The sequence below is a fragment of the Haliotis asinina genome, chromosome 4 (genome assembly GCF_037392515.1).
Source record: "Haliotis asinina isolate JCU_RB_2024 chromosome 4, JCU_Hal_asi_v2, whole genome shotgun sequence".
Taxonomy (NCBI): domain Eukaryota; kingdom Metazoa; phylum Mollusca; class Gastropoda; order Lepetellida; family Haliotidae; genus Haliotis; species Haliotis asinina.
The window spans coordinates 78,753,220-78,775,376 of NC_090283.1; the positions used below are offsets into that span (position 1 = coordinate 78,753,220).

Below are 22,157 nucleotides of genomic sequence, written 5' to 3' on the forward strand. Positions count from 1 at the left end.
GACACCATCACCCGACCCCAAGGAACAATTGACGGCAACACAACAATTCGGCATGTCTTTGGTGACGTCGAGAAATCAGGAAACTGACGAGCTTCCTACACATTTTCTGTACATTTAACTGAAAATCGTTCCTTCTATGACGTCACTGTAGGGCTCTGGCGACAGAGTTACGTAACTTGTCTGCGGTTTCGCTTGCGGGCGAGAGAGAAGCAGACGGCTTTTTAGCAACCTTTGAGAGCTTGGTATTAATTAACCACAAGGTGTTCTTTAAAAAAATGGTGTTCCGGTTATGACTTACCAGAAGTCTTTCATATGCAGTGGTAAAAGAGTACCAAAAAATTGAGTTTAGTTGTTCTTTAACAGTTAAGGTGTTCCTTTAACTTTGTCCCAGCACAGATTCCTGTGTACGTATGTTGCCACTGATGTAGACATACCGTGTTGGGTTAAATCCGACGATTGCCCAGTATGAAACTTGCACCATTTCTGAATATTGATGATGACACTGCTTTATGAGACTGACTTTGTCTAGCACCCGTGAAGATAGGATTATGATTCTTCTTCAGCTGAAGTAGGTGTCGTAAGATGCGATTAACAGGATCTGGTGGTCAGATCGGATCCCAGCTGCGTAGAGCGATGTTCATGATGTCAGTGGCGAGTCCCAGCCTCTATAATTTGCATACCGCTATCACATATATTGCAGGAATGCTTCTAAGAGGGATTTTAAACAACACGTAAACGACCGACCACAAGCCATTCTAGTATGAGTTCGTCAGTGATCGATACATTTACTTCCGTCATTGATTGCTTTGATCCATTACTATAGTATGACCAGAAGTTATTGAGAATTTTAGGATTTCTGGTATAAACAACCTTGACCAGCTATCAAGTGCTTGGTTTCATTCAAGAGCGACAACTCCGTTAATCCTTTTTCATTAGTTTGTGAAGAGGTAGCGCCCTTTGTTTCCTTGCTAGCAGATGACATTTTCAGTGATCCTCAGTATGGATGATTTAGAGAAGTTGATTATAAGTAGTATTATATCAAGGGCTTCTGATCGGATCAACTAAAGTGATTTCAAGTAGAACAGTTATCCCTGTGTCCACTACTTATCGTGTTTTGAAAAAATATTGCAAATGGATATGGTATTGAGCACCAGGCGGGCGCAGTTAGGCCCAGAAAATTGACCGTCGGTGACAGGCGGCGGCTTGGTATTCCTGTTTCTAGAAACAAACGAAGGAGAGTAGAAAATGATATGATTAATAGAGGAACTGTGGCTGATTGCAAGAAGATTATTACAACTGAGCTGAATGCAGTGGGTTGGATTAAAAGACGAGGAATTCCATCACGGATCATGAGACCTGAACAAAAGGAGCGAAAGTTGAACTGGTGCTTACATCATAGACGTTTTAACTGGGACAATGTGGTTTTCTGAGATGAAAATTCTGTGTGGCTGTTTCCAAATACACTGGCATTCTGGGCCAAACAAACTGATAAACCTAATGAACACTAATGAAGGAAAGTGTCAATAAGTAAAGTCTGACAAAAAAGAATTTTGCTGAAATGAAATAAGAAGTGGTCCGATATTGGGACAGCATGGACCACGACTTTCTAATGTCGCGGAATCGAAACATGCATTGCTGCCCATGGCGACTTGACAAAATACTAACTGTTCACCTGTCTTTGAATCTGCAGTTATGTTCTGCTAATAATCACATTTAATACGTGAGTGAACAAAATTAAAAATGTAAAGTCTTTAAATCATCAATTTCTAGTCATACCGTAATTATGATTTCAGGGAAACGGCAAAAAGAATCCCGATCCATTAAATTCCGTTTGATGTTATAGCACAGTTTGTCGATATATAATTGATTTTAATTTAAATGTTTGAATTTGATCGATGCCATCGATTTATCTTCTTATACATCAAGCCCATGTGATCAGCTGTCGGCTGACATTTGCCAGACAGCTATTCACATGAGACAGGGGTTGGTCACACCACGTGTATTCCTTGCGAGGAGGTGATTACTGTCACGCACGCACGTTTGATTGTCGGTCTTGATTTTTTGTATCGCAGAAGACATATGGTCAGAAGTTTCATGATTGAATTAATTCTTAATCTGTAGAGAAAAGGATTTGTAGTACTACGATATAGGTATTGATTTATACATTGGTAGCGGTTCTGATGGATTGAGGTTATCAATACATCGTAGGTTAAAGCACAACAAAACAATGCAACAATACAGGCATTCAAACAGTTCTATTCATACGATTCCATCAGTAGGGACGTACATGTCGTGTTACTTATTTCGAAATTTGCTAACTTTTGGCGGTGACAAAATTGCCTGAAGAGATTCCCCAAAGGAGTCAAGATGTAGTCGAAGTATGGTGAACCCCCATGACACGCAGTAAAATGAACTCACTAGCTTTGATGGTATTATTTGGCCCCAATTTAGGATACCTAAATTATTACCCATCCTTTGGCCGTTTGGCGAACACCCGATATCATAGCTTGTACTGATATGACTATTCTCAAGGTAAAGTATGATTTAACTGTAAATGAACTTAAATGAGATCGACGTGACACCACCGAAGAAACAAAGAAATGTGCACAATTACCAACTGTGGTCTGGATTTAAAAGGTGTATTATTCAGTACAAATTACAAAGGAATTACAAGGCAGCACAAGACATAGTGGCAGAACAACACACTGGCAATTTTGCGTGGAAATAATGATAAAAGATACACAGAGAATAGCCACAATATTTACGTATCTGTAAACAAAGGCTATCTCGGGATAGTGATCGTCACAAACCTGCTGGTCTTTCGCTTGTAATAGTTTGAGAGGGTTGCATGGTCTTCTGGAAGAGGACGCCTTCTTATCTGTCTGTGATCAGAGCAAGTCATTACGCACGTACTCAGTGTACCAGTTTAACACATCTTTGGAGAAAGACGTGCACAGAGAGATGACACATGTACATTAGGACTTTCATCAGGACTACACGAGCTGCAGAGGACAAGATTAAACTTTGAAAGGATAAAGGTAAAGTAAAGGTAGAAATCTGGAATATATTCGTCAATGCCCCCGGACGACAAAAAAGGAGACGTATAAAATATTTCACGCTTTGACTTCATGTCACTGATGTTTTGAATCTGGAATCCCTGGTGTAAAGAAATGTCCTGCCTGCATGGACAGGACAGGATCGGAAGATGCAAGTTCTAATTTGAAGAAACAAGCGTGCAACTTCTTTGACGCACTCAAATATGGCAACGAATTGTAATCCGAAAAAATTTTTCTTAAATAGAGAACCGCGGTCTCTTTCCCGAGTGTGTCTGAGAACATGTCATAAATAACACGTGTTGGTAGGAACACTGATATAAGCAGCTAGAAGTCTTTGCCCAATACACATTGGTAGCTCTCAACTGGAAGGCTCTCTTGTGTAAGACAAGCTGCTAGGCCTTTTCTAGTGTAGAAATTAGATGGAAGACTTTCCCCAGTTCACATGTGTGACAATCGACTAGAAGACTTTCCCCACTTCACGTGTGTTACAAGAAGCTAGAAGACTTTCCCCAGTTCATGTGTGTGACAGTCAGCTAGAAGACTTTCCCCAGTTCACGTGTGTGACAGTCAGCTAGAAGACTTTCCCCAGTTCACGTGTGTAACAATCAGCTAGAAGACTTTCCCCAGTTCACGTGTGTGACAGTCAGCTAGAAGACTTTCCCCAGTTCACGTGTTGCCTGGTGTAACTGTCAGCTAGAAGACTTTCTCCAGTTCACGTGTGTGACAGTCAGCTGGAAGACTTTCCCCAGTTCACGTGTTGCCTGGTGTAACTGTCAGCTAGAAGACTTTCTCCAGTTCACGTGTGTGACAGTCAGCTAGAAGACTTTCCCCAGTTCACGTGTTGCCTGGTGTAACAGTCAGCTAGAAGACTTTCTCCAGTTCACGTGTTGCCTGGTGTAACAGTCAGCTAGAAGACTTTCTCCAGTTCACGTGTTGCCTGGTGTAACAATCAGATAGAAGACTTTCTCCAGTACTCATGAACAGGAAGGGGTTCACTACTACTCGTATAGAGCCCTGAACTGGAAGACTTTCCTTTTAACACGTGTGTAACATTTCGCTGCTCCCGTGGATACTCCGAATTCATTGTTTGATGTTTAGTCTTTATCACACGATAAAGATACACAGGCATCCAAATGTCAAACACGTGAGTCAGTCAAAAACATGTCCTCACGCGCTTTGACTAAATCGTTATACTCTTGATTGACAAGATTTATAGAACACTGGGAAAATACAAAAAAGCGATTTGCGCATTGCAATAACAGCTTCCTTTTATAGCCGAATTATAAGATCCCTCTGAGACCGAGGAGTTCATTTTATAAATGGCATGAAATAGATTAGAGAGAATAACAAATATCCTACTTCTGTGTTCCCTGAAAACTGTAACAGGAATGTTTTATCTCATTTAAAAGCTGAAGAGCAATTACGTCTCGAGTTACTGAAAGTGTGATAGTTTACTGAAAAACAAGGAACCGAAATAGCGCGTAGGTTATGTCGTTTGAATTACCTGTTTATTTTAACTGTTAAGGGAACTTACTGTTATAGAGGTGACTTGAGATGTAGGCATAATGGATGCAAAACTTACTTTTACATTTTGATATTGAACTTTTGGAATTATATATGAAGAATGTTTAAAGTTATATCGGTAATAGTGAAATGTTGTCAATAAAATTCTGTGTTCTAACCTGCACATCTTTTGTCACAAACACATGCAAAGGCAAGTCAGTCAAGATCGGTATTTACACGAACATGGGGAAACACGTTAAGACGAGGAATGGAAACTGGAAACATTTTGTCACAGATGCGTTACAGATGAAACTACTTAACGCATGTGAGGCATATATCAAAGCTATAATGAATCATTCTGTGTCATCTATCCACACATAGACTTCACAATAAATCCTTCACAGTGCATGTCTGCAAAAATCATCAATGCTCACAATATTTATAAGTGAGTGAGTTTAGTTTCGTGCCGCACTGGCCAATATTCCAGCCACATGCCGGCATTTAAGAAAGGAACTATCTTCCATAAACCGACAAGAAATGGTGTTTGGACCATGACGAAACCTTGCACCCATTGTATAACACACATATTTTAATTAATGGCTTCATTGCCAACGAACCTTCAATGTATTTCATATGCAGGGGCGTCGTAAAGTGTATGTTTTAACAATAACCAATTTCGCACAGAATATTGTCTTGGCCTACATTTCGGATACTTTTTAAATACCATTAAAGATCAAGGCACGACAACATACACTTCACATTCATTTGTGGCAGGATGTAACACGAGGTGACATTGACGACTAGCTGCCAGCAAATAGAGGGTGAAATATATAAAGCGCTCATAAAATTTTGGCTTCTGGGGATATTACCTGAGTGTGCAGTTTGTCAAATCGTATGTCTTCATGTTTAATGACCAAACTATGTTCTTGACATCTTCGTTACCCTATCGTTAATAAAGTTCACGTGTGAGAAGCACGGGTGTGTATTTGCTTGCAGCTTTGCACCTACAGGTTCTACCATACGTGTTTTTAGCGTTACGATATCTGGCTGCACGTATGTAACTGCAAGACGCGGAGGATTTGGAGCTTCCGTCTGCCACCTTCCTTCGTCTTGCAATAAAAACTCAACCATGTTTCTTCATGAAACGTCCATGCATTTCTGGATTTTACCGCCTGAAATGTCTTCTTTGGGAACACGGAAACTGGATAGCCCACAACGCTGACGTTTGGCATTCAGCTTAAAAAATAGCACTGAGCGATTATTGACCTTTCGCGCAACAAAAAGTCAAGATGAGCAGTAATTGAACAAAAAAGTCGTGACGATTAACCAGCCTTGCAGAGAGCTCGTATGAACAGAAGGGCACTTTCCCAATCGGCCATGCCACCAAAACGAGGGACATCATTGTCGGCGTCTCGTTGAGCCAGTCTTGACAAACAAATCTAATCCCTTCACCGATTCTTACAAAAACATGCATGTACTATAGAGAAGTAAGGTAATATAGAACGTTTAGTTTGATCTAGGCTGTTTGACAGTCTCGCTGTATTGGTGACGGTGTAGGTGTTGATCTCTCCCCAATACACATTGTAATTCTTGTCTGGTACAGTCCATACCTTACTGTTTTGTCGTGGACCTGGTCACCTGCTTTAAAGAGAGTCATATTACTGCTGCCGTCTGTTACAAGAATGGTAACCACTTGCCGACCCTACAGCCCCAAGAAGGGAATGATGGGCAAATAATTCATAACAGTCTGAAGTCTGAGACGGTCACAGAATGTATACCACAACAAAAAATGTGATAAACAGTGAATCGCTGTCAGCCTTGTTAGTGCCGGTTCTACGTATAATGCCGGGCACACAACTGTCCTGGTAGCAGGGTCAGCCAACCAATGCCCACATGGTGATATATACAAACGCAGTCGCAGTCTTTAATCTCAAACATGGATCGTTGCGTGGTAATTAACGGTCACATTCCGATGTTTCAACTGCAGATATCGAACTCGTTTCTTGATTGTTATTTCTAACTTTGTACAAACAACTGTTCCTTTTGGATTCATTCTCGTTCCACTGTGCCTTTTCCCTTTGCAGAATCTGAAAGAAGATGTAAACATACATGTGACTCAGTGGGGCCATGTGTGGGTTGGATTGGTTTCTCGTCCATGATTTATCGGGTAGAACGCCTCCACGGCAGGTCTGTGTTCGAACCCCACCCGCGTCATGCTGACAGATTTCGAAAGATGGCTCTGAATTGAAAAAAGAAATGATCCACCCCGACATTCCAAAACCAAACACTCACGCAGGCACACAATCACTCACACACTGTCAGTGTCGCCCGGGCGGTCATTATGGGTTGACATGTAATATAAAAATGAGAGTCATTTCTCCGAAGGTGCTGTGCGACGATGTATTACTCATAGCCGTTTCAGTATATGCTAAGTGACTCTGACCCTTTTGAAATGAGCAAAACGAAAGAAACCCTTAGTGTATAATACATGTTCATTACAAACATTACCTGGGGTATCTCCACCAGTCGCTTGGTTTTCATAAACAGATTCCTTTCCAATCGTGCCAATTGTCTCTTCAGATTCTAATACAAAAACAGTCAATGGGAAGTATTAAGCTTTCCCAGTCATGGAATATGGAAAGTATTTAACTTCAGTTCAGTTCCACGATAAAATATATATGGACGAAACAACATAGCCCAGTCTATAGTGAAAAAGTAACAAACAATAACCCAAACAAAAACATCTTTAAAACGACTTGCATTGCTAGATTGTATTGTCCTGGTTCTATATTTTCTTTGTTTTATCCTATGCTAACCCCCTTTCCTTATAGTCGGATAGCCGAAACCTAAAAGCAGCTATCTCGATTAAACAAAATACAGTAAGAACCTTTGTCGGTGTTTCCCGTGTCGAGTTTCTCATATTCGTTAGTCTGAGGGGTATGCTCTTCAAGGCTTGCATAGGCTCCGTCTTGAAACAGTAATTGAATTGGATCATGAACATGATACTTATATTCATAATGTATGATGTAAATGGAAAACAACAGCATTGCCACTCAGAGCAACATTGTGTCTATGTGGATGTCTAATGGCAATAAATAGGATAGACAGGGTGTGTTACCATTTTGAGGTTTGAAATAGTAGTTGAAACAATGAGTACAACATTACTTCCCGATAAAGCGGTATGCCAAATGCATATTGGTATAACGAGGGACTTAATACCATAACGCCTGCAACGTTATATGCTGGACAAATATGTACTTGCCTGGGTTTGGTGTGGAGATTCTGGAAGAAACCAAGAAATGCTGTAACAATCCAGAATCGGTTCAACATACTTCACGATGATATATTACCAAAATATCAATATCAAATACATAAAGTGATTAATTTACTGTAACATATTAGGCAAGACTAACTGGGATTAGCGATTTTATGAAACAATGATTAATTTACTTCAGCATGTATTGGATCTTACCCGTGTGGTTGGATTTCGATCGTTTCTGTGTGATCTGCAAGTGGAACATGACATTTTGACATTAATCCATATATTTCTGAATGTTTGCGTGTACCATTTACACGGAACTGACTGTTTATCGAAATCGTAGTACATGCAATGGCCGCTTGGTACACAGGGATATGGTCAAAGGTTCCAAACTTGCCAGCATTTATTTCATGCAGTATTGGTGTAAAGCCGGAAGATCTGAGAATACAACCTGTCAAAATGTGTCACAATATATTATAATTCCAGCAATGCAAATGAAATAATGTACAAACTATAGAGAACAGAGTTAATGTAGTCATCATAGTCCTGCATTGCATTATCCACGTGCTATGAAATAGTCGTTCATTTAATGACCACATTTAATGGTCCTATATAACTTGTTGGAGCATCTGTGAAACAGGTCTCCCTTTGCTAAATACAAACCTGGCTATAGAATGATTACCTTTGTTGACATTTTCAGTGTTCACTCGTCTTCTTCGATATATGATCACAATGATGACAACTAACACAAGTATCACTGGCAGTGACACTCCAATTCCAACACCAATTCCTTGTCCGAGTCGATCTGGTGGTGACTGGGCAACAACCTCGCCTGGAACAGTATGACCACAAGGACACACGGAGTATCAATAACAAACATAGTGTGACTTAGATACGCCGTTAGCCGGGGAATGATACTCTCTGCAACACGTTTCTTATTTGAGCGTGTATGTTAATTCTTGCACGGAACCCTAAGGTAGTCTAGCGACTAAAGCATTCTCTTATCTTTGAAGATCTGGCGTCCCTTTTCATATTGGAAACATGAGTGAACTACACTTTTTTACCATTCCGTTATATAGTTACTGTGTTTCAAGTGACGTAAAACAGTATCCACTCACTCACCACAAGCACAGTGTGCATGCCAGTGTGTTAGTTTTCCAAACAACGAAAGAGGAATGAAAAGAAGTGGGACGTCATGAAACTTACTTGCCGGCGATACTGTATAGCTGAGAATGCTTTCTCCAAACGAGTTGTTCATCCTGAGCGCGTATGCCCCGTAGTCTCTGAAGTGTTTGATCCTGACAATGAGTACCGTCTGTAAGTCGGAGCTGAATACCGTGAAGTCAGTAGTGTCCGCTATATCCTGCAGGTGACCACTGTCATATCGCCACCAGGTGAACTGTGGCAGCGGTTCAGATACAACAGTGGCCATCATGGCGGCTGTGTCGTTAATTTCTCGAATGACCGTTGGACTAAATTGTTTTCGCATATCTCGTTGTGGACGATCTGCAATGTATATATATACCACTGATATTGTACACGTATATATATATAATATATATTGTACACGTATATATATATAATATATATTGTACACGTATATATATATATATATATATATATATACGTGTACAATATCAGTGGTATATATATACATTGCAGATCGTCCATATATATATATATATATATGGACGATCTGCAATGTATATATATACCACTGATATTGTACACGTATATATACATTGCAGATCGTCCATATATATATATATATATATATATATATATATATATATATATATATATATATATATATATATATATATATATATGGACGATCTGCAATGTATATATATACCACTGATATTGTACACGTATATATATATATATACCACTGATATTGTACACGTATATATATATAATATATATTGTACACGTATATATATATATATATATATATATATATATATATATATATATATATATATATATATATATATATATATATATATATATATACACACACACACACACACATACACATACATATACATATATACATATATATATACGTGTACAATATCAGTGGTATATATATACATTGCAGATCGTCCATATATATATATGGACGTGTGCAATATATACGTGTACAATATCAGTGGTATATATATACATTGCAGATCGTCCATATATATATATATATGGTGAATATATCATCAGAAACAGTTTCACAGATGAATAATTCCTTGTCTCAGCATCAGTTCGTGAAGGTACCAACGCTGGGGCAGTATACACCCACCATTTCATGAACAACTGAAATCACCACTATTTGACAGCGATTCAACATACATGTTCGTTATTTAGCCGAAATTGTTTCAAGAGGAATGTATACACCTGGAAATTAATCAAGCAACACCCCAATTTTTTCTATTGGAGCAACTTTGAAGTGTTCTGACAATCAAAATATGCCGGGTTGATATAGTTTGACACTTTTTTATTCAACAGACGATCTGTGACAAACAACTTAAAGGGAAAAAGTATCAAGACTTTGCTTTATTGCAACGAAATCCAAATTCTTAAAACTGTCTTAAATTCATGAAAAAATGGACACAATTTACTATTCATCCACAGACGTTGTTGTCAGGTGTATTAACACAAATGTCACATGGAAAGAAAGAACAGTCATCTGAGAGTCTGCACACCGACTTTCATCAATATCTAGTGTGTCCTCCCTGCGCACGCACCACCGATTCCAGACGCCTCCTCATTCCTTGGATGAGTCTCCGGATCTGATTCTGGGGGATCCTGTTCCACTCCTCATGCAGGGCAGCCGTCAATTCGTTGAGATTATGGACTGGTGGGTCTCTCTGCCTCACACGACGGCCAATAAAGTCCCACAAATGTTCAATGGGGTTGAGGTCAGGGCTCATGGCAGGCCATGGAATTCTGTCAATTGCATTTTGCCGCAAAAAATCATTTACAGCATGCGCCCTGTGAGGTCTAGCATTGTCGTCCATAAATATGGGTCTCGTTGCCAGAGGATGGTTCTCAAAATGAGGTACCACAGCCCTGTCAAGAACCTCCTGTTGGTAACGAACACCGTTAAGGTTGCCACGGATGGTAATGATATCCAACTTGCAGTTCATGGAAATGCACCCCCATACCATAACGGAACCTCCCCCAAAGGCCACAGTCTCCTGGATGTTCCGTGGAGCCATTGCTGTGTTCCTCTGCCTCCAGACCCGAGTACGACCGTCCACCATGTGCAGCAAGAACCGGCTCTCATCTGAGAAATGGACCTTCCTCCAAGAGGCAATGTTCCAGTGCAAACGGTCATTACACCAGGCCAGTCGGGCTGCCTTATGGGCTGGAGACAGTCTGGGTCGCTTGATTGGCCTCCTTGCCCGGTATCCTGCAGCTTTCAGACGATTCCGAACAGTCCTGTTCGAGATGGGTCTCCCTGGAAGCCACTCCTGTCTCAACCGAGAGCTCGAGTCGAAGGACCTGCGCCGTACAAGTCTCAGTAAAGCTCTGTCCTCCCGGACTGTGGTCTTCCTGGGTCTTCCTGGTCTAGGCAGGTCTTTAACTTCATTAGTGGCCCGGTATTTTTTCAAAAGTTTTGAAATTATGGAATGATGTCGTCCGATTTGAGTCCCGATTTGTCTTAGAGACATACCAGCATTCCTCATGCCGATTATTTGCCAACGAGTGGCCTCTGATAATTTCCTACGTGCCATGACATTGAAATGAATGAAAAACCGAATGCAATCGACAACCTGCGCTTGTAAACACCCCAGGGAAAAAGTGCATTTTTCGAAAGTTGAGGTTAAAGCAATGCACGTGCGCTGTGCAAGCTTCACGCGCGTCATATCAACCCATGAAAAGCTCATGCTGTATGTCAATACATCAAAATTGAATAATCAATCATCAAAATTACTTCGTTATACTTTGTTAAGTTTTTATGTGTCTTTGAATTTGGTGTTGCTTAATTAATTTCCATATGTATATTTGTGAGGAATTTTTCATGAATATTGAAGGGATTTTGGCCCGTTTATTTCATGATGGTTTATCTCACACTCGTCTATACATTTACCATTACATTTCCCCGTGAAATGAATATTGGCCTTCAATTATCCATGCTTGTCGTAAGGGGCGACTAACGGGATCGGGTGGACAGGCTTGCTGACTTGGTTTACACATGTCATAGGTTCCCAGTTGGACAGATCGATGCTCATGCTGTTGATCAGTGGATTGTCTGGTCCAGACTCGATTATTTACAGACTGCCGCCATATAACTGGAATATTGCTGAGTGCGGCGTAATGCTAAACTCACTCACTAAGAATTACGTTTATATACATTTATATTGCGCTAATATCCAGTCTTAAGACGAGTTTTTAATCTGCATTATATGTGTTGAACGTCTCAATTCGTTGACGTGAAAAAGGACATTTTGTTCCCTAGTGGTGGGTCGACACACTGAAAAGACCATGTTTTGGTCTATAGAAAAGTGATATTATGCTAGCGATCATTGACATGAAGGTGTTTAGTGTCATCTCTTTACAGATGTTAGTTTGGTTGTTGATATCTACATTGAAATATAAATATTGAACAATACAACTATGCTCAAACGTTTATAGATAAATACTGCTCATGTTTCGTTTTTGACTGTGAATCGCATGCTGATGATACAGTCGGAACCCTGTCGCTTTGTCGCTGTATTTTGTCACTGTATTCAACCTGACGAAAAGGGTTTTGCCGCTTTAAAGGGTTATACTGTACATGTGTATATAGATATTTTTATTTGAACATTTACATTGTGTACCTGGTCTGTAACGTAGCATTTACTCACACTGTACATTGACGTTCACCTGAGCTGTGTCTGACAGTCCTGCAGTGTTGGTGGCCGTACAGGTGTACAGCCCTCCCTGGTGCCTGGTGACAGGTCTTTCTAGTAAAGCTCCGTCCTTGCTGTACCCTCCCAGACCCGTCCACCTGTAGCGTGTAGTTGGGGGGTTTCCGGGTGTGATGTTAGTGCTGCAGTCGATACCAGGACTGGCGTTCTCCGTCACGTTTAAGTTGGTAGGTACGGCAGTTATTTCTGGGGCATCTGTGTTGTGGTAGAGATGAGCAAACAGATGCCTTTAACGCCAAAGGATGTTATTGTCTGCTGACACAGGTTTCTTTCGGCGTAAAGACAGAATTGTGGTGGCAATTATACAAAGTATAGATACAGACTGTGTTTCATTACCATTATGACTACTCCCACTTTGACTACCTGTCGAATACACAACCTGTTCCAGTCGAGTGGTGTTTAATTACTAGCTGTCACCCCTCCATCAGGTAGACTGCTCTATTCAGCCAATTACACTGGTAATTGTTGTGGAAGACTTCATGTATACACATATACTGAGTGACATGATATATCATATACACTAAGTGGATTAAAACGTTATTGTGCTGTATAATATTTTGTTTACTTTGTAAACACTGTGATGGCTCCGCCACTGACAGCTCAATGAAAATATGGTAAAATGACTTAAACATATTCTTATTTCGTCAAAGCAGCAAATACAGAACTGGTTGTTCCGACATGTAAAAAGGAAGGTAGTGAATAACGTCTTATAATGACCACGTGAACACTTACATGTTTCCTATATATTGTTACTGTTAAAAATTTGCCGTGACAATGGGTATACAAAATCCCCTCAGAGCCAGCAAAAGTAAAACTGAAATATTCAATATTATGTATTGACCAGACAAGAGCAAGATACAACGATTCGCAATAGAGGATTCTAGTACAATGCAGGAGAATCAAATGTAAAGTAATGGGTCACAAATACAATATCAAGTAACCAAAGTCTTAGTTTTCAGTGAAACAGTTCTACTAAATGTATACTCAGCGAGCGATCAGGAACAGACGTTGACGAGGAGGCAGACAAATGTAGATAGGCAGAATGATGACATAACTCCAGTGTGTAACTCTGAGTGTACGTCCGTGTGTGTGTCCAACACAACAACCAGCCTTATATATACAGTAGCTGATTCCTGAGCATTCCAGCGAAGCATGGAACAGTCAAAACACACACCAAAAGGCGGCAACTCTACAGCACTACCTTATAGGCGTGTCGCTAAAACACTATTAACGATAACACGAAATGTGACCCAAAATAACTATCACTCAAGACTCTAAACATTGTGACCCAATAATAACAATCACTTAGTCAATAAACACAAATTACAGACAATATACCCTCGTGACAATATGTCTATTATATCTGTCACTACATATCTCTACAGCCGTGCTTGAGGCGACAATGAATGATTTGACAAAATCTCAAAATTTAAATGAAAGGAATTGAGAGTTTCTGTTGGGTTTATCATGGTTTTAAATTGATTCAGAAAAATAGCTTTAACATCGGGCAATAAATTCCACGACACAATCCCGCGCGGTGAAATGATATCTTTGCCTTCTACGGTTAATAGATTGAATGGAGGTTGGAGGGATCATGTTCAGTTTTCAAAACAGACAGCCTGTGCTATATCTTTACAAAGTTGTATTTTTGTCCGAGTAGAGGGGTTATCTTCCTTCTAATCATTATAGGCAGGCCCTGCACGTCTTCATAGGTGTATATCAAAGAGTAGGCAAACCGGGAGTAACAAGCCATACAGATACACTACATTATTAAGTGTAGGGGTGATTTTATGGTTATGTTCATGAGTAGTCAAACTCGGAGTCATCATACTGGGAGTAGTCATAATGAGAAAATACCCAGATTGTCGCTGGGTGTGTGATTGGAATTAAACACCCCACATTAATTCTGAAATATATCCTATGAATACAAGTGGACATATTCCGGTTATTATCAGTAAATAGAAACGTTTCGGAAGTATGTTCATCTTGTCTCAAATATTTCTTTTATAGTAGCTACAGCTCATGATAAGAATAACTGATAAATACCGTGAGCTACTGGTGGAAATCTGGGACTTTAGTCACACACAGCTACCCAATCTGACTGATATCGAATGTCAAAGCCAAGGAATTAACCGATTCTGACCTTTAAAAATGAAAACATAAAAGGGGATGCCTTAACAACGCAAGGTATCATGTTCATATGCGATTTGGTTCCTGCGTGTAAACGTGAACTCCACTTGCCCTGATTAGCAGACTAAGTCCAAATTCTGTGGTTAAATCTTTACTCTGGTGGTCTTCCCAGACTCTACCCAGAGGGTACTCAACGGATGTTTTAGATGACATTATAATTAATTTAGAAAATGAAGAGCAGATGCAATACTCACACTGTACATTGACGTTCACCTGAGCTGTGTCTGACAGTCCTGCAGTGTTGGTGGCCGTACAGGTGTACAGCCCTCCCTGGTGCCTGGTGACAGGTCTGTCTAGTAAAGCTCCGTCCTTGCTGTACCCTCCCGGACCCGTCCACCTGTAGCGTGTAGTGGAGGGGTTTCCGGGTGTGATGTTAGTGCTGCAGTCGATGCCAAGAGTGTCGTTCTCCGTCACATTTAAGTTGGTAGGTACGGCAGTTATTGTTGAAGCGTCTGGTGATAACATATTTCGATCAGTTGAGATATAAAAGGACAACGCCATTATGAAGCTGCTCGGCAGGATACAAAGGCAATTGTGCACAGAAGGCAAAACAGACAATGACACGAATGGAATGCTGATTATCAATAATAACATCGGGTAGTTTTGCCTCATCCCACCGACTCCAGCCCATTTCGAATTTATCGATAGGAATTCTAATAAATGAATACAGTAAGCATTGATAAAACGTATAGCGGTATATTGAGCCACTGACAGAATTGTGGATGTAACATGATTCTATGTAGCAGTGGTATATAGTTTAATACTACATACATAATATATCAGCTTGTTATCAGATGTATACAAGAAATATTGAATAACTAATATCTGATAAAGTTGTGGGTGAATTAAACACTATTATGACGGAGGTAAGTGACAGAGGTGTTGATTTCCCCGCGTTTTGCTGTATTTCAGTTTGTTTGTTTGCTGTTCAATACCGCGCTCATCATTATTACAGCTCCATTGTTGGTAAATAACCGGTCTCTTACGACAAACATGGGCTATTGAAGACCAAGTTAAACTTCATGGGTTGTAGTATGTGTGTGGCTGGGAGGGTATTGCTGCCACAATACATCGGCATCAGGACCTCTGTGGCATCGACCACAAGAAAACGGGTCAAAGATACGGATACTATACTGACCTCTATATTAGAAACTGAAAGGTCATTCCAGCGTTCTGAGAACTGTACATAGCATGATGACGGTTGAAATATTGGCATATTGAGTCTTATACTTTACAGTTCACATCAGTGAGGGAAGCGAGGTAGGTTTAGAGCTGGACGATGGCCAGTTCCATCACAGCACGTCGGCTTGAAAGGGGAGGAAAGACTGCGGTACGTGAATGCTACAAGCACAAATAATGCAGTGACACTCTAATAAGAGAGTGACTGATTATCTGGGATCGGAACACGCGAACAGCGCAGCATCTCACATGAAGGACACAGAACTCTGCACAGTCACTCCCGGCTCTTTGGATCACAATGCATGTCGTGGGGCGAGGTTGTGTCAGAGAGTGAGTGAGTGAGTTAACATTTAACGTCACATCGACAATATTGCGGCCGTATCGTGAGGAGAACGATTAATCATAAAAAATGAATTAATAGCACATACATTGGAAATACCTGTCACCGAAAGACAGTACAACTAACTAGGATATCACAGAGTAGAATGTAAAATTAGACCTAAAACAATGTATCTATAGAGGACAGTACAATATAAAAATGTGCTGTAGGTTGCCAACAACTGAAAGTAGATCACCATACGAGGAACCATGAGGAATGTGTCAGAGAGTGTGTAGACTACTTACACTGAACGGTGACGTTGACCTGGTCTGTGTCCGACAGTCCTGCAGTGTTGGTGGCTGTACAGGTGTACAACCCTCCCTGGTTCCTGTTGATAAGTCTGTCCAGTACAGCTCCGCCCTTGCTGTACCCTCCCGGACCCGTCCATGTGTAGTTATTCGTCGTTGAGGGGTTTCCGGCTGTGATGTTAGTGCTGCAGTCTATATCAGGACTGGCGTTTTCTATTATTTGTCTGTTTGCCGGAACAGACGTAATGTCGGGGCCGTCTAGTTTGTTTATAAACAGAGAGATGTGGTGCAGTGAGATTATATGGTGGCATTATTCAGTAGTAGTTACGATGTCTCTAAAGGTACCTATAATGACAGTGACACGGTCGCATGGGGAACAACTTTGTGTTCGGCTTTTGTGAAATTTCCGTAATGCAACCCCGTTTTCTCTGTCGAAAGATGTCAGTTAAACATATTTTATTATGCTTGCTTTACACGAAGTGTAAACGTAGATCATAAGTTACCCATTAATTACACAAATCTTGCTTTTTAAACATTTATGTAGTTACCATTGACACCCGTGTGTTGTTGCCTCTGAAATACCTACACAGCACATCCAGGCTGATTGAGTTGCTGTTGATACCGCTGTACTGACACCTCCAGGCACCGCCATCGCGTGTACTGACTGATGTGATGTTCATGTAGAATACCCGCGTCTGTCCACCCATACACGCACAGGTGTACCCAGTTGTGCCGGTGAACTGGCTGCAGGTACCAGCATTGACAACACATGGAATGAACAACCGCGCTCCTTGGAAGGACAAACCTCCTTGCAAGGAGCCACCACCACCGTTGACGGTACAGGTAAATTGAAACGTGTCATCCCTTACAGCAGCGGAGGTTGAGCCTTGTAGACTCAGTATCTGACCTGAAATGGCACAGGGTATATAGTGTTCAGGTCATGGTTCGTGATCATTCCGGAAAGAGTGCCTGGATTCGAAACTGTGACACATACCTTTCACCTGTGTTGTCCTTAGTGCACAGTAAATCTCCATTACGAGAAGAAGTAAAATCATATATGGTCTCATTTTAACCGCAAACGCTAGCAGCTACATGTGCCTGACATATATAACACGTTAAAAGTGGTGTTAGTGACGCTGTTTACAGAGACAGCAATTTACTTCCTCCTCGCAAGGTCAAAGACGTATCTTGTGCAATCTAGGTCAAATGTATTCTGTTCAGTAGGTTGGGTATATACAACGCATTCACACAGTTGTGACGATAGCATTCGATATGACCAGTTGAATACGATCTGCGGTAAACTCTGTCCTGCAAGAACAGTGAGTAAGTGAGTTCACTCAGCAACATTCCACTTATATGGCGGATGATTGACAATGGACCATACAGTGCAGTGATCAATAACGTCAGCATCGAACTACGTAATTGGGAAAGCGCAAGTGCACTATAGATATGCATTAGTACACTGTGCGTGTAGACTATAAATACACATACGATGGGAGTTTGTGTGACGAAATGTAAGTGAAATGGGGTTCAGATATGGGTCTACACTTGGTGGTGTTGTGTAAAGAGCACAGTGAAACAAATGTCATGTCTCGCTCGAGTTCACCAAGAAGGATACCCGGTAGTATGAGATGGTGGCCCTAGTGTTTGGGTTTGGGTTTATCTATCGAAGGGGTTTAGAACATGAATTAAGGGATGGATTTAGCCCATGATATATGCTTATTATCATGATGTATTTATGTGTGTTTGTTTATGGAACTATACCGAGAAAGTTGCACATTGTAAACTGACAGTCATGTCCTGACACCCGATGAGATTTTTGAGCATCACATTTGTTGACACAGCTGTAGAATACAGACCGCGATGCAGCACGCATTCACACGCACATACGCACGCACGCACATCTATATATAAAAAGGAAGTGATGAGAATAACGGGCGTACAGGTGTAGATTTATAAGAATTAGTTTCCGAAATAATAACACAACAAAGATTTTCTCCTACATGCTTCAATCGTGTATCTTCAAGGAGAAGTGATGAACACTTAAATGAAATATATGCATATTATAAAAAATCTGTCAACAAAGGACAGTAAAACAACTAGAATATCACAATTTGAATTAAAACTAGCATGAAGAGATAAAACTAATATCACTATTTAGACAACACAATATAAATTCAGGCTATAGATTGCCAACAACTAAAGGTAGATCACCATACTAGGACCCATGGGGACTTACAGTACAGTTGCTTCCTGCATGGACCCTAGTTGGATTTACACCATCCCTTCAGCCGCTGGAGAGTGTACAGAATGCTAGCCAAATTTAAAATAACATGAATACCACGATTAAAAACCTGATAGACTTAAATTTACTTTGAATGTTTTGTAACTTACGTACCCTCCCAGGAGGACCATAATTTTACAGTGCCTTTGAGGATACAGCCAGTCACAAATTTAAACTACCAATCATTAAAATACATCTGTCTACAGAATATGTTATTCAAATCTCAACCATGAAATCAATTTCCTTTACAAAAACCAATGATTAAATGACAACCGACAGTGGTAAAAAGGTCCTTGACAGTTTTGACATTAAACTATTTATCCCTTGTGATGGAGAATTCAACACAGTCAGACAGGATATTGTCGTAACTGGGATTTGGGTGTTAGTAAACCCTCTTACCAGTTACCTGTTACGATGACCGTTCTGCCTTAGTCGGGGTGTTGCCAGCACTGGTGGCATACTCGCTTGGTCTGTCCGGGGTGCTACATCTAGGCGTAAGTGGTCTGACGACCGGGATTCCTAACTAACATATATCATTCATGTACTGGCACCGAGACATACAATGAATAACTCAACACAAGTTTCTATACTCACACCGGTTTACTCGATCCCTCTCTTCATATATGAAACAATTGCTCTTGGCCTGGACAGGGTAGGGCAAGCTCTCGGGATGTGAACGTTCTGCTGTCTCTTCAACACCGCACCTCACCTCGCACCTTTTTAGTGCTGACGGTATCTTTTTAAGGTGTTCGAGCCTGCTCCACCCTTATCACATGACCCTCTACAATCTCTCTGATTCGTTAGAAGTTACATCATTCCCTGGTCTCATGTCGTACCTCGTGATTGGAAATCTCCCTCAATTCTAATCAGTGACTCAGCTTTAATTGCTACTTGACGAATCTATTCTGTTGTGTTGTTCCCCTTTTCCATCCCTTAATCTATTACCCAATAGTAATAGCATTGGTGCTATGTCGAACTAACCGCAAATCTCAATGAAAGATGTATAAATCGTTTCTTGTATACGAATGCAATTTTCACCTTATAACATCCTCCGTCTGTGGACAAGAGATGCCCACAGCTCGGAATAAGTGAACATGTGAACATGGAAGGGATGTTAGGAGACACAACATAATATAGAGAAGAAGCAATACAGGAGCACGTAAATCGAAGAGTAAATGTGGGATCTTTCTGGCGAAATTTAAGACGAAACGCAAACGCGACCAGTATGCCAAAGCTACCTAACTGACGAGCGAAAGAGAATGGCTCCTGTGTTACTTCGAACGATCACCAAAAGCATGCACACAATACCACAACTCCTATTCCGATAAAGGTAAAAAAAATAATAACGACGATTAAATGTCACTGTGTATGACCACATATGGTCGAAACATGCACAAGAGCTCACTGGTCATCGGTCCCCAAACGAATTCACTGTCACTATCTTGGGCAGGAAAAGTTCAGCATAAACTGCCCGGCACTGTTACCGAACTCCACAACGAATGTCACAGTGTACACACAGCGAAGAGTTAGTTATAAAACACACAGCTTGGTAAGATCCAACAGGATGATCTTGTTACACAACCTCGTGGTAAGGGGAAAAATGTCCGCACATCAGTTTACTGGCCTGGGCAAACATGTTGTTTACCCGACGAGCAGCAGATCATGTTGAACGATCGTGCCATGGATGGGTGGCAGAACAATGTCATCTGCGATGCTAGGCGATGATGAACAGCGTAGTGTGTTAAGGCGTCTGGCGTGTGCATTGGCTGTGGCGTGAGCACAACGGTCATAGCCCACTGAAGTGTGGAGTCAGATGATTGATGCTGGCGGGGGTCCGATGACAGTGGGGGACGTGTGTAACTTCTGTCCTAACAGAATCGTTGACCGGTTATGGAGCTGCAACACTTGAGAAAAAGTGTTAAACCACAACCAACCTCTGTGACATAATGTAAACAGTAGTGAAGTTCTGGAGACATGATAATATGGATTACCACGACCTGATTTGGATATTATGCTCCATGGAGGTATGTAGCTGTGTAAGAAACTTATGAAGACAAAGTACGATACAAGGTACAAAACAACGCATTAACCCGTGTGTACTTGGCGTAGTCTTACGAGCGACACACACCACGTTAAGAGAATACGTTGATGCGGTTGTAATCATCGACAAGATATTATTATAAACACTTAAGACACAACATTTGGCACATACTTTGTGGTGCAACATACTATAACAAACATAGAAATTCAAGTGAGGGATTGTAGAAATACGTTAAAGAGAGATGCGAATCGAGTGTTATTTGTATTGACAGATAAACATTATCAACACTACATATAGACAAGTACAGGAAAGGTAAAGAAAGGTAACAATTCTCCAGACTATGCGTGTAACATATTGTATAGACAATAAAATTACAACCACCACCTGACAGTATACAATGTTAATCTAAGAAGGAATATGGAGAGTATTGTAATGAGATAATATCAAATACTTGTTACATGGTTAAATAGGTAGAATATAAATTTACAAGATATAGGACGTTATATGAGGACGTATAAATCGTTTCTTGTATACGAATGCAATTTTCACCTTATAACAATATGTTTGACCGTGACTCTCTCATCACAAGGTATACAAAACGGAGGATCCTCACCTTTCAACGGGTATGAATGAGTATATCTAGTATGGCCAATACGACATCGTCTTAAAACAACCTCTTAAAATCTGGACTTACAGCCCAAGTAGGTGTAACCAATATACGGTCTTATTTCATGTAATTTATCTGTACCTGGTTGGGTGTCCCACGTCTTCTGCATCAGATCACGGATGTGAGTTCTAATGCCAGTTTTGTAATCGGTGTATGGAATAAGAAGTGGTGTCACAGATTTGTTGAGTGCTGCCTTAGCAGCAAGATCGGCTTCGACGTATAGACTGTCGATGGGAGAAGTTCTAAAAGAACATAGACAAAGCCTCAGGCCTTGGTGGTGCACAGGATCAAGTAGTTTTAGGTGGCTTTGACAAGCTCCACCATATATAATGGAGCCGTAATCAAGTTTAGATCGGATCAGTGTTCTATATGAGTGAAGAAGGGTAGTTTGATCCCCTCCCCGTTTTGAATTAGAAACAACCTTTAATAAATCGAGTGCCT

The 22,157-nt window shown here is 40.7% G+C and overlaps 1 protein-coding gene across 2 annotated transcripts; it reads right to left on the bottom strand.

Moving 5' to 3' along the window:
- Positions 1 to 4,298: 4,298 nt before the first annotated feature.
- On the bottom strand, positions 4,299 to 17,892 carry LOC137281943 (B-cell receptor CD22-like). Of its 2 annotated transcripts, XM_067813675.1 has the most exons (12): positions 17,719 to 17,892; positions 17,311 to 17,631; positions 16,722 to 16,982; positions 15,113 to 15,370; positions 12,666 to 12,923; positions 9,025 to 9,324; positions 8,501 to 8,650; positions 8,032 to 8,065; positions 7,822 to 7,841; positions 7,447 to 7,527; positions 7,068 to 7,142; positions 5,700 to 6,646 (listed from the first exon to the last, which is right to left on the bottom strand). In XM_067813675.1, the coding sequence occupies exons 1-12, from the start codon at positions 17,789 to 17,791 to the stop codon at positions 6,609 to 6,611; spliced, it is 1,869 nt and encodes a 622-aa protein (XP_067669776.1). In that variant the 5' UTR covers positions 17,792 to 17,892; the 3' UTR covers positions 5,700 to 6,608. The 2 variants fall into 2 exon arrangements, 1 of the variants encoding a protein (XP_067669776.1); XR_010956774.1 differs by lacking the exon at positions 7,822 to 7,841 and having other exon boundaries at positions 4,299 to 6,646; positions 8,010 to 8,065.
- Between the last annotated feature and the right edge of the window lie 4,265 nt (positions 17,893 to 22,157).

Coding starts and splice junctions, on each gene's coding strand:
- LOC137281943 (XM_067813675.1), bottom strand. CDS start 17,791: ATGAGACCATATATGATTTTACTTCTTCTCGTAATGGAGATTTACTGT. Junction 8,066..8,500: donor CACTGAAAATGTCAACAAAG/GTAATCATTCTA, acceptor TTCCACTTGCAG/ATCACACAGAAACGATCGAA. Junction 6,647..7,067: donor GACTGGTGGAGATACCCCAG/GTAATGTTTGTA, acceptor ATCTTCTTTCAG/ATTCTGCAAAGGGAAAAGGC.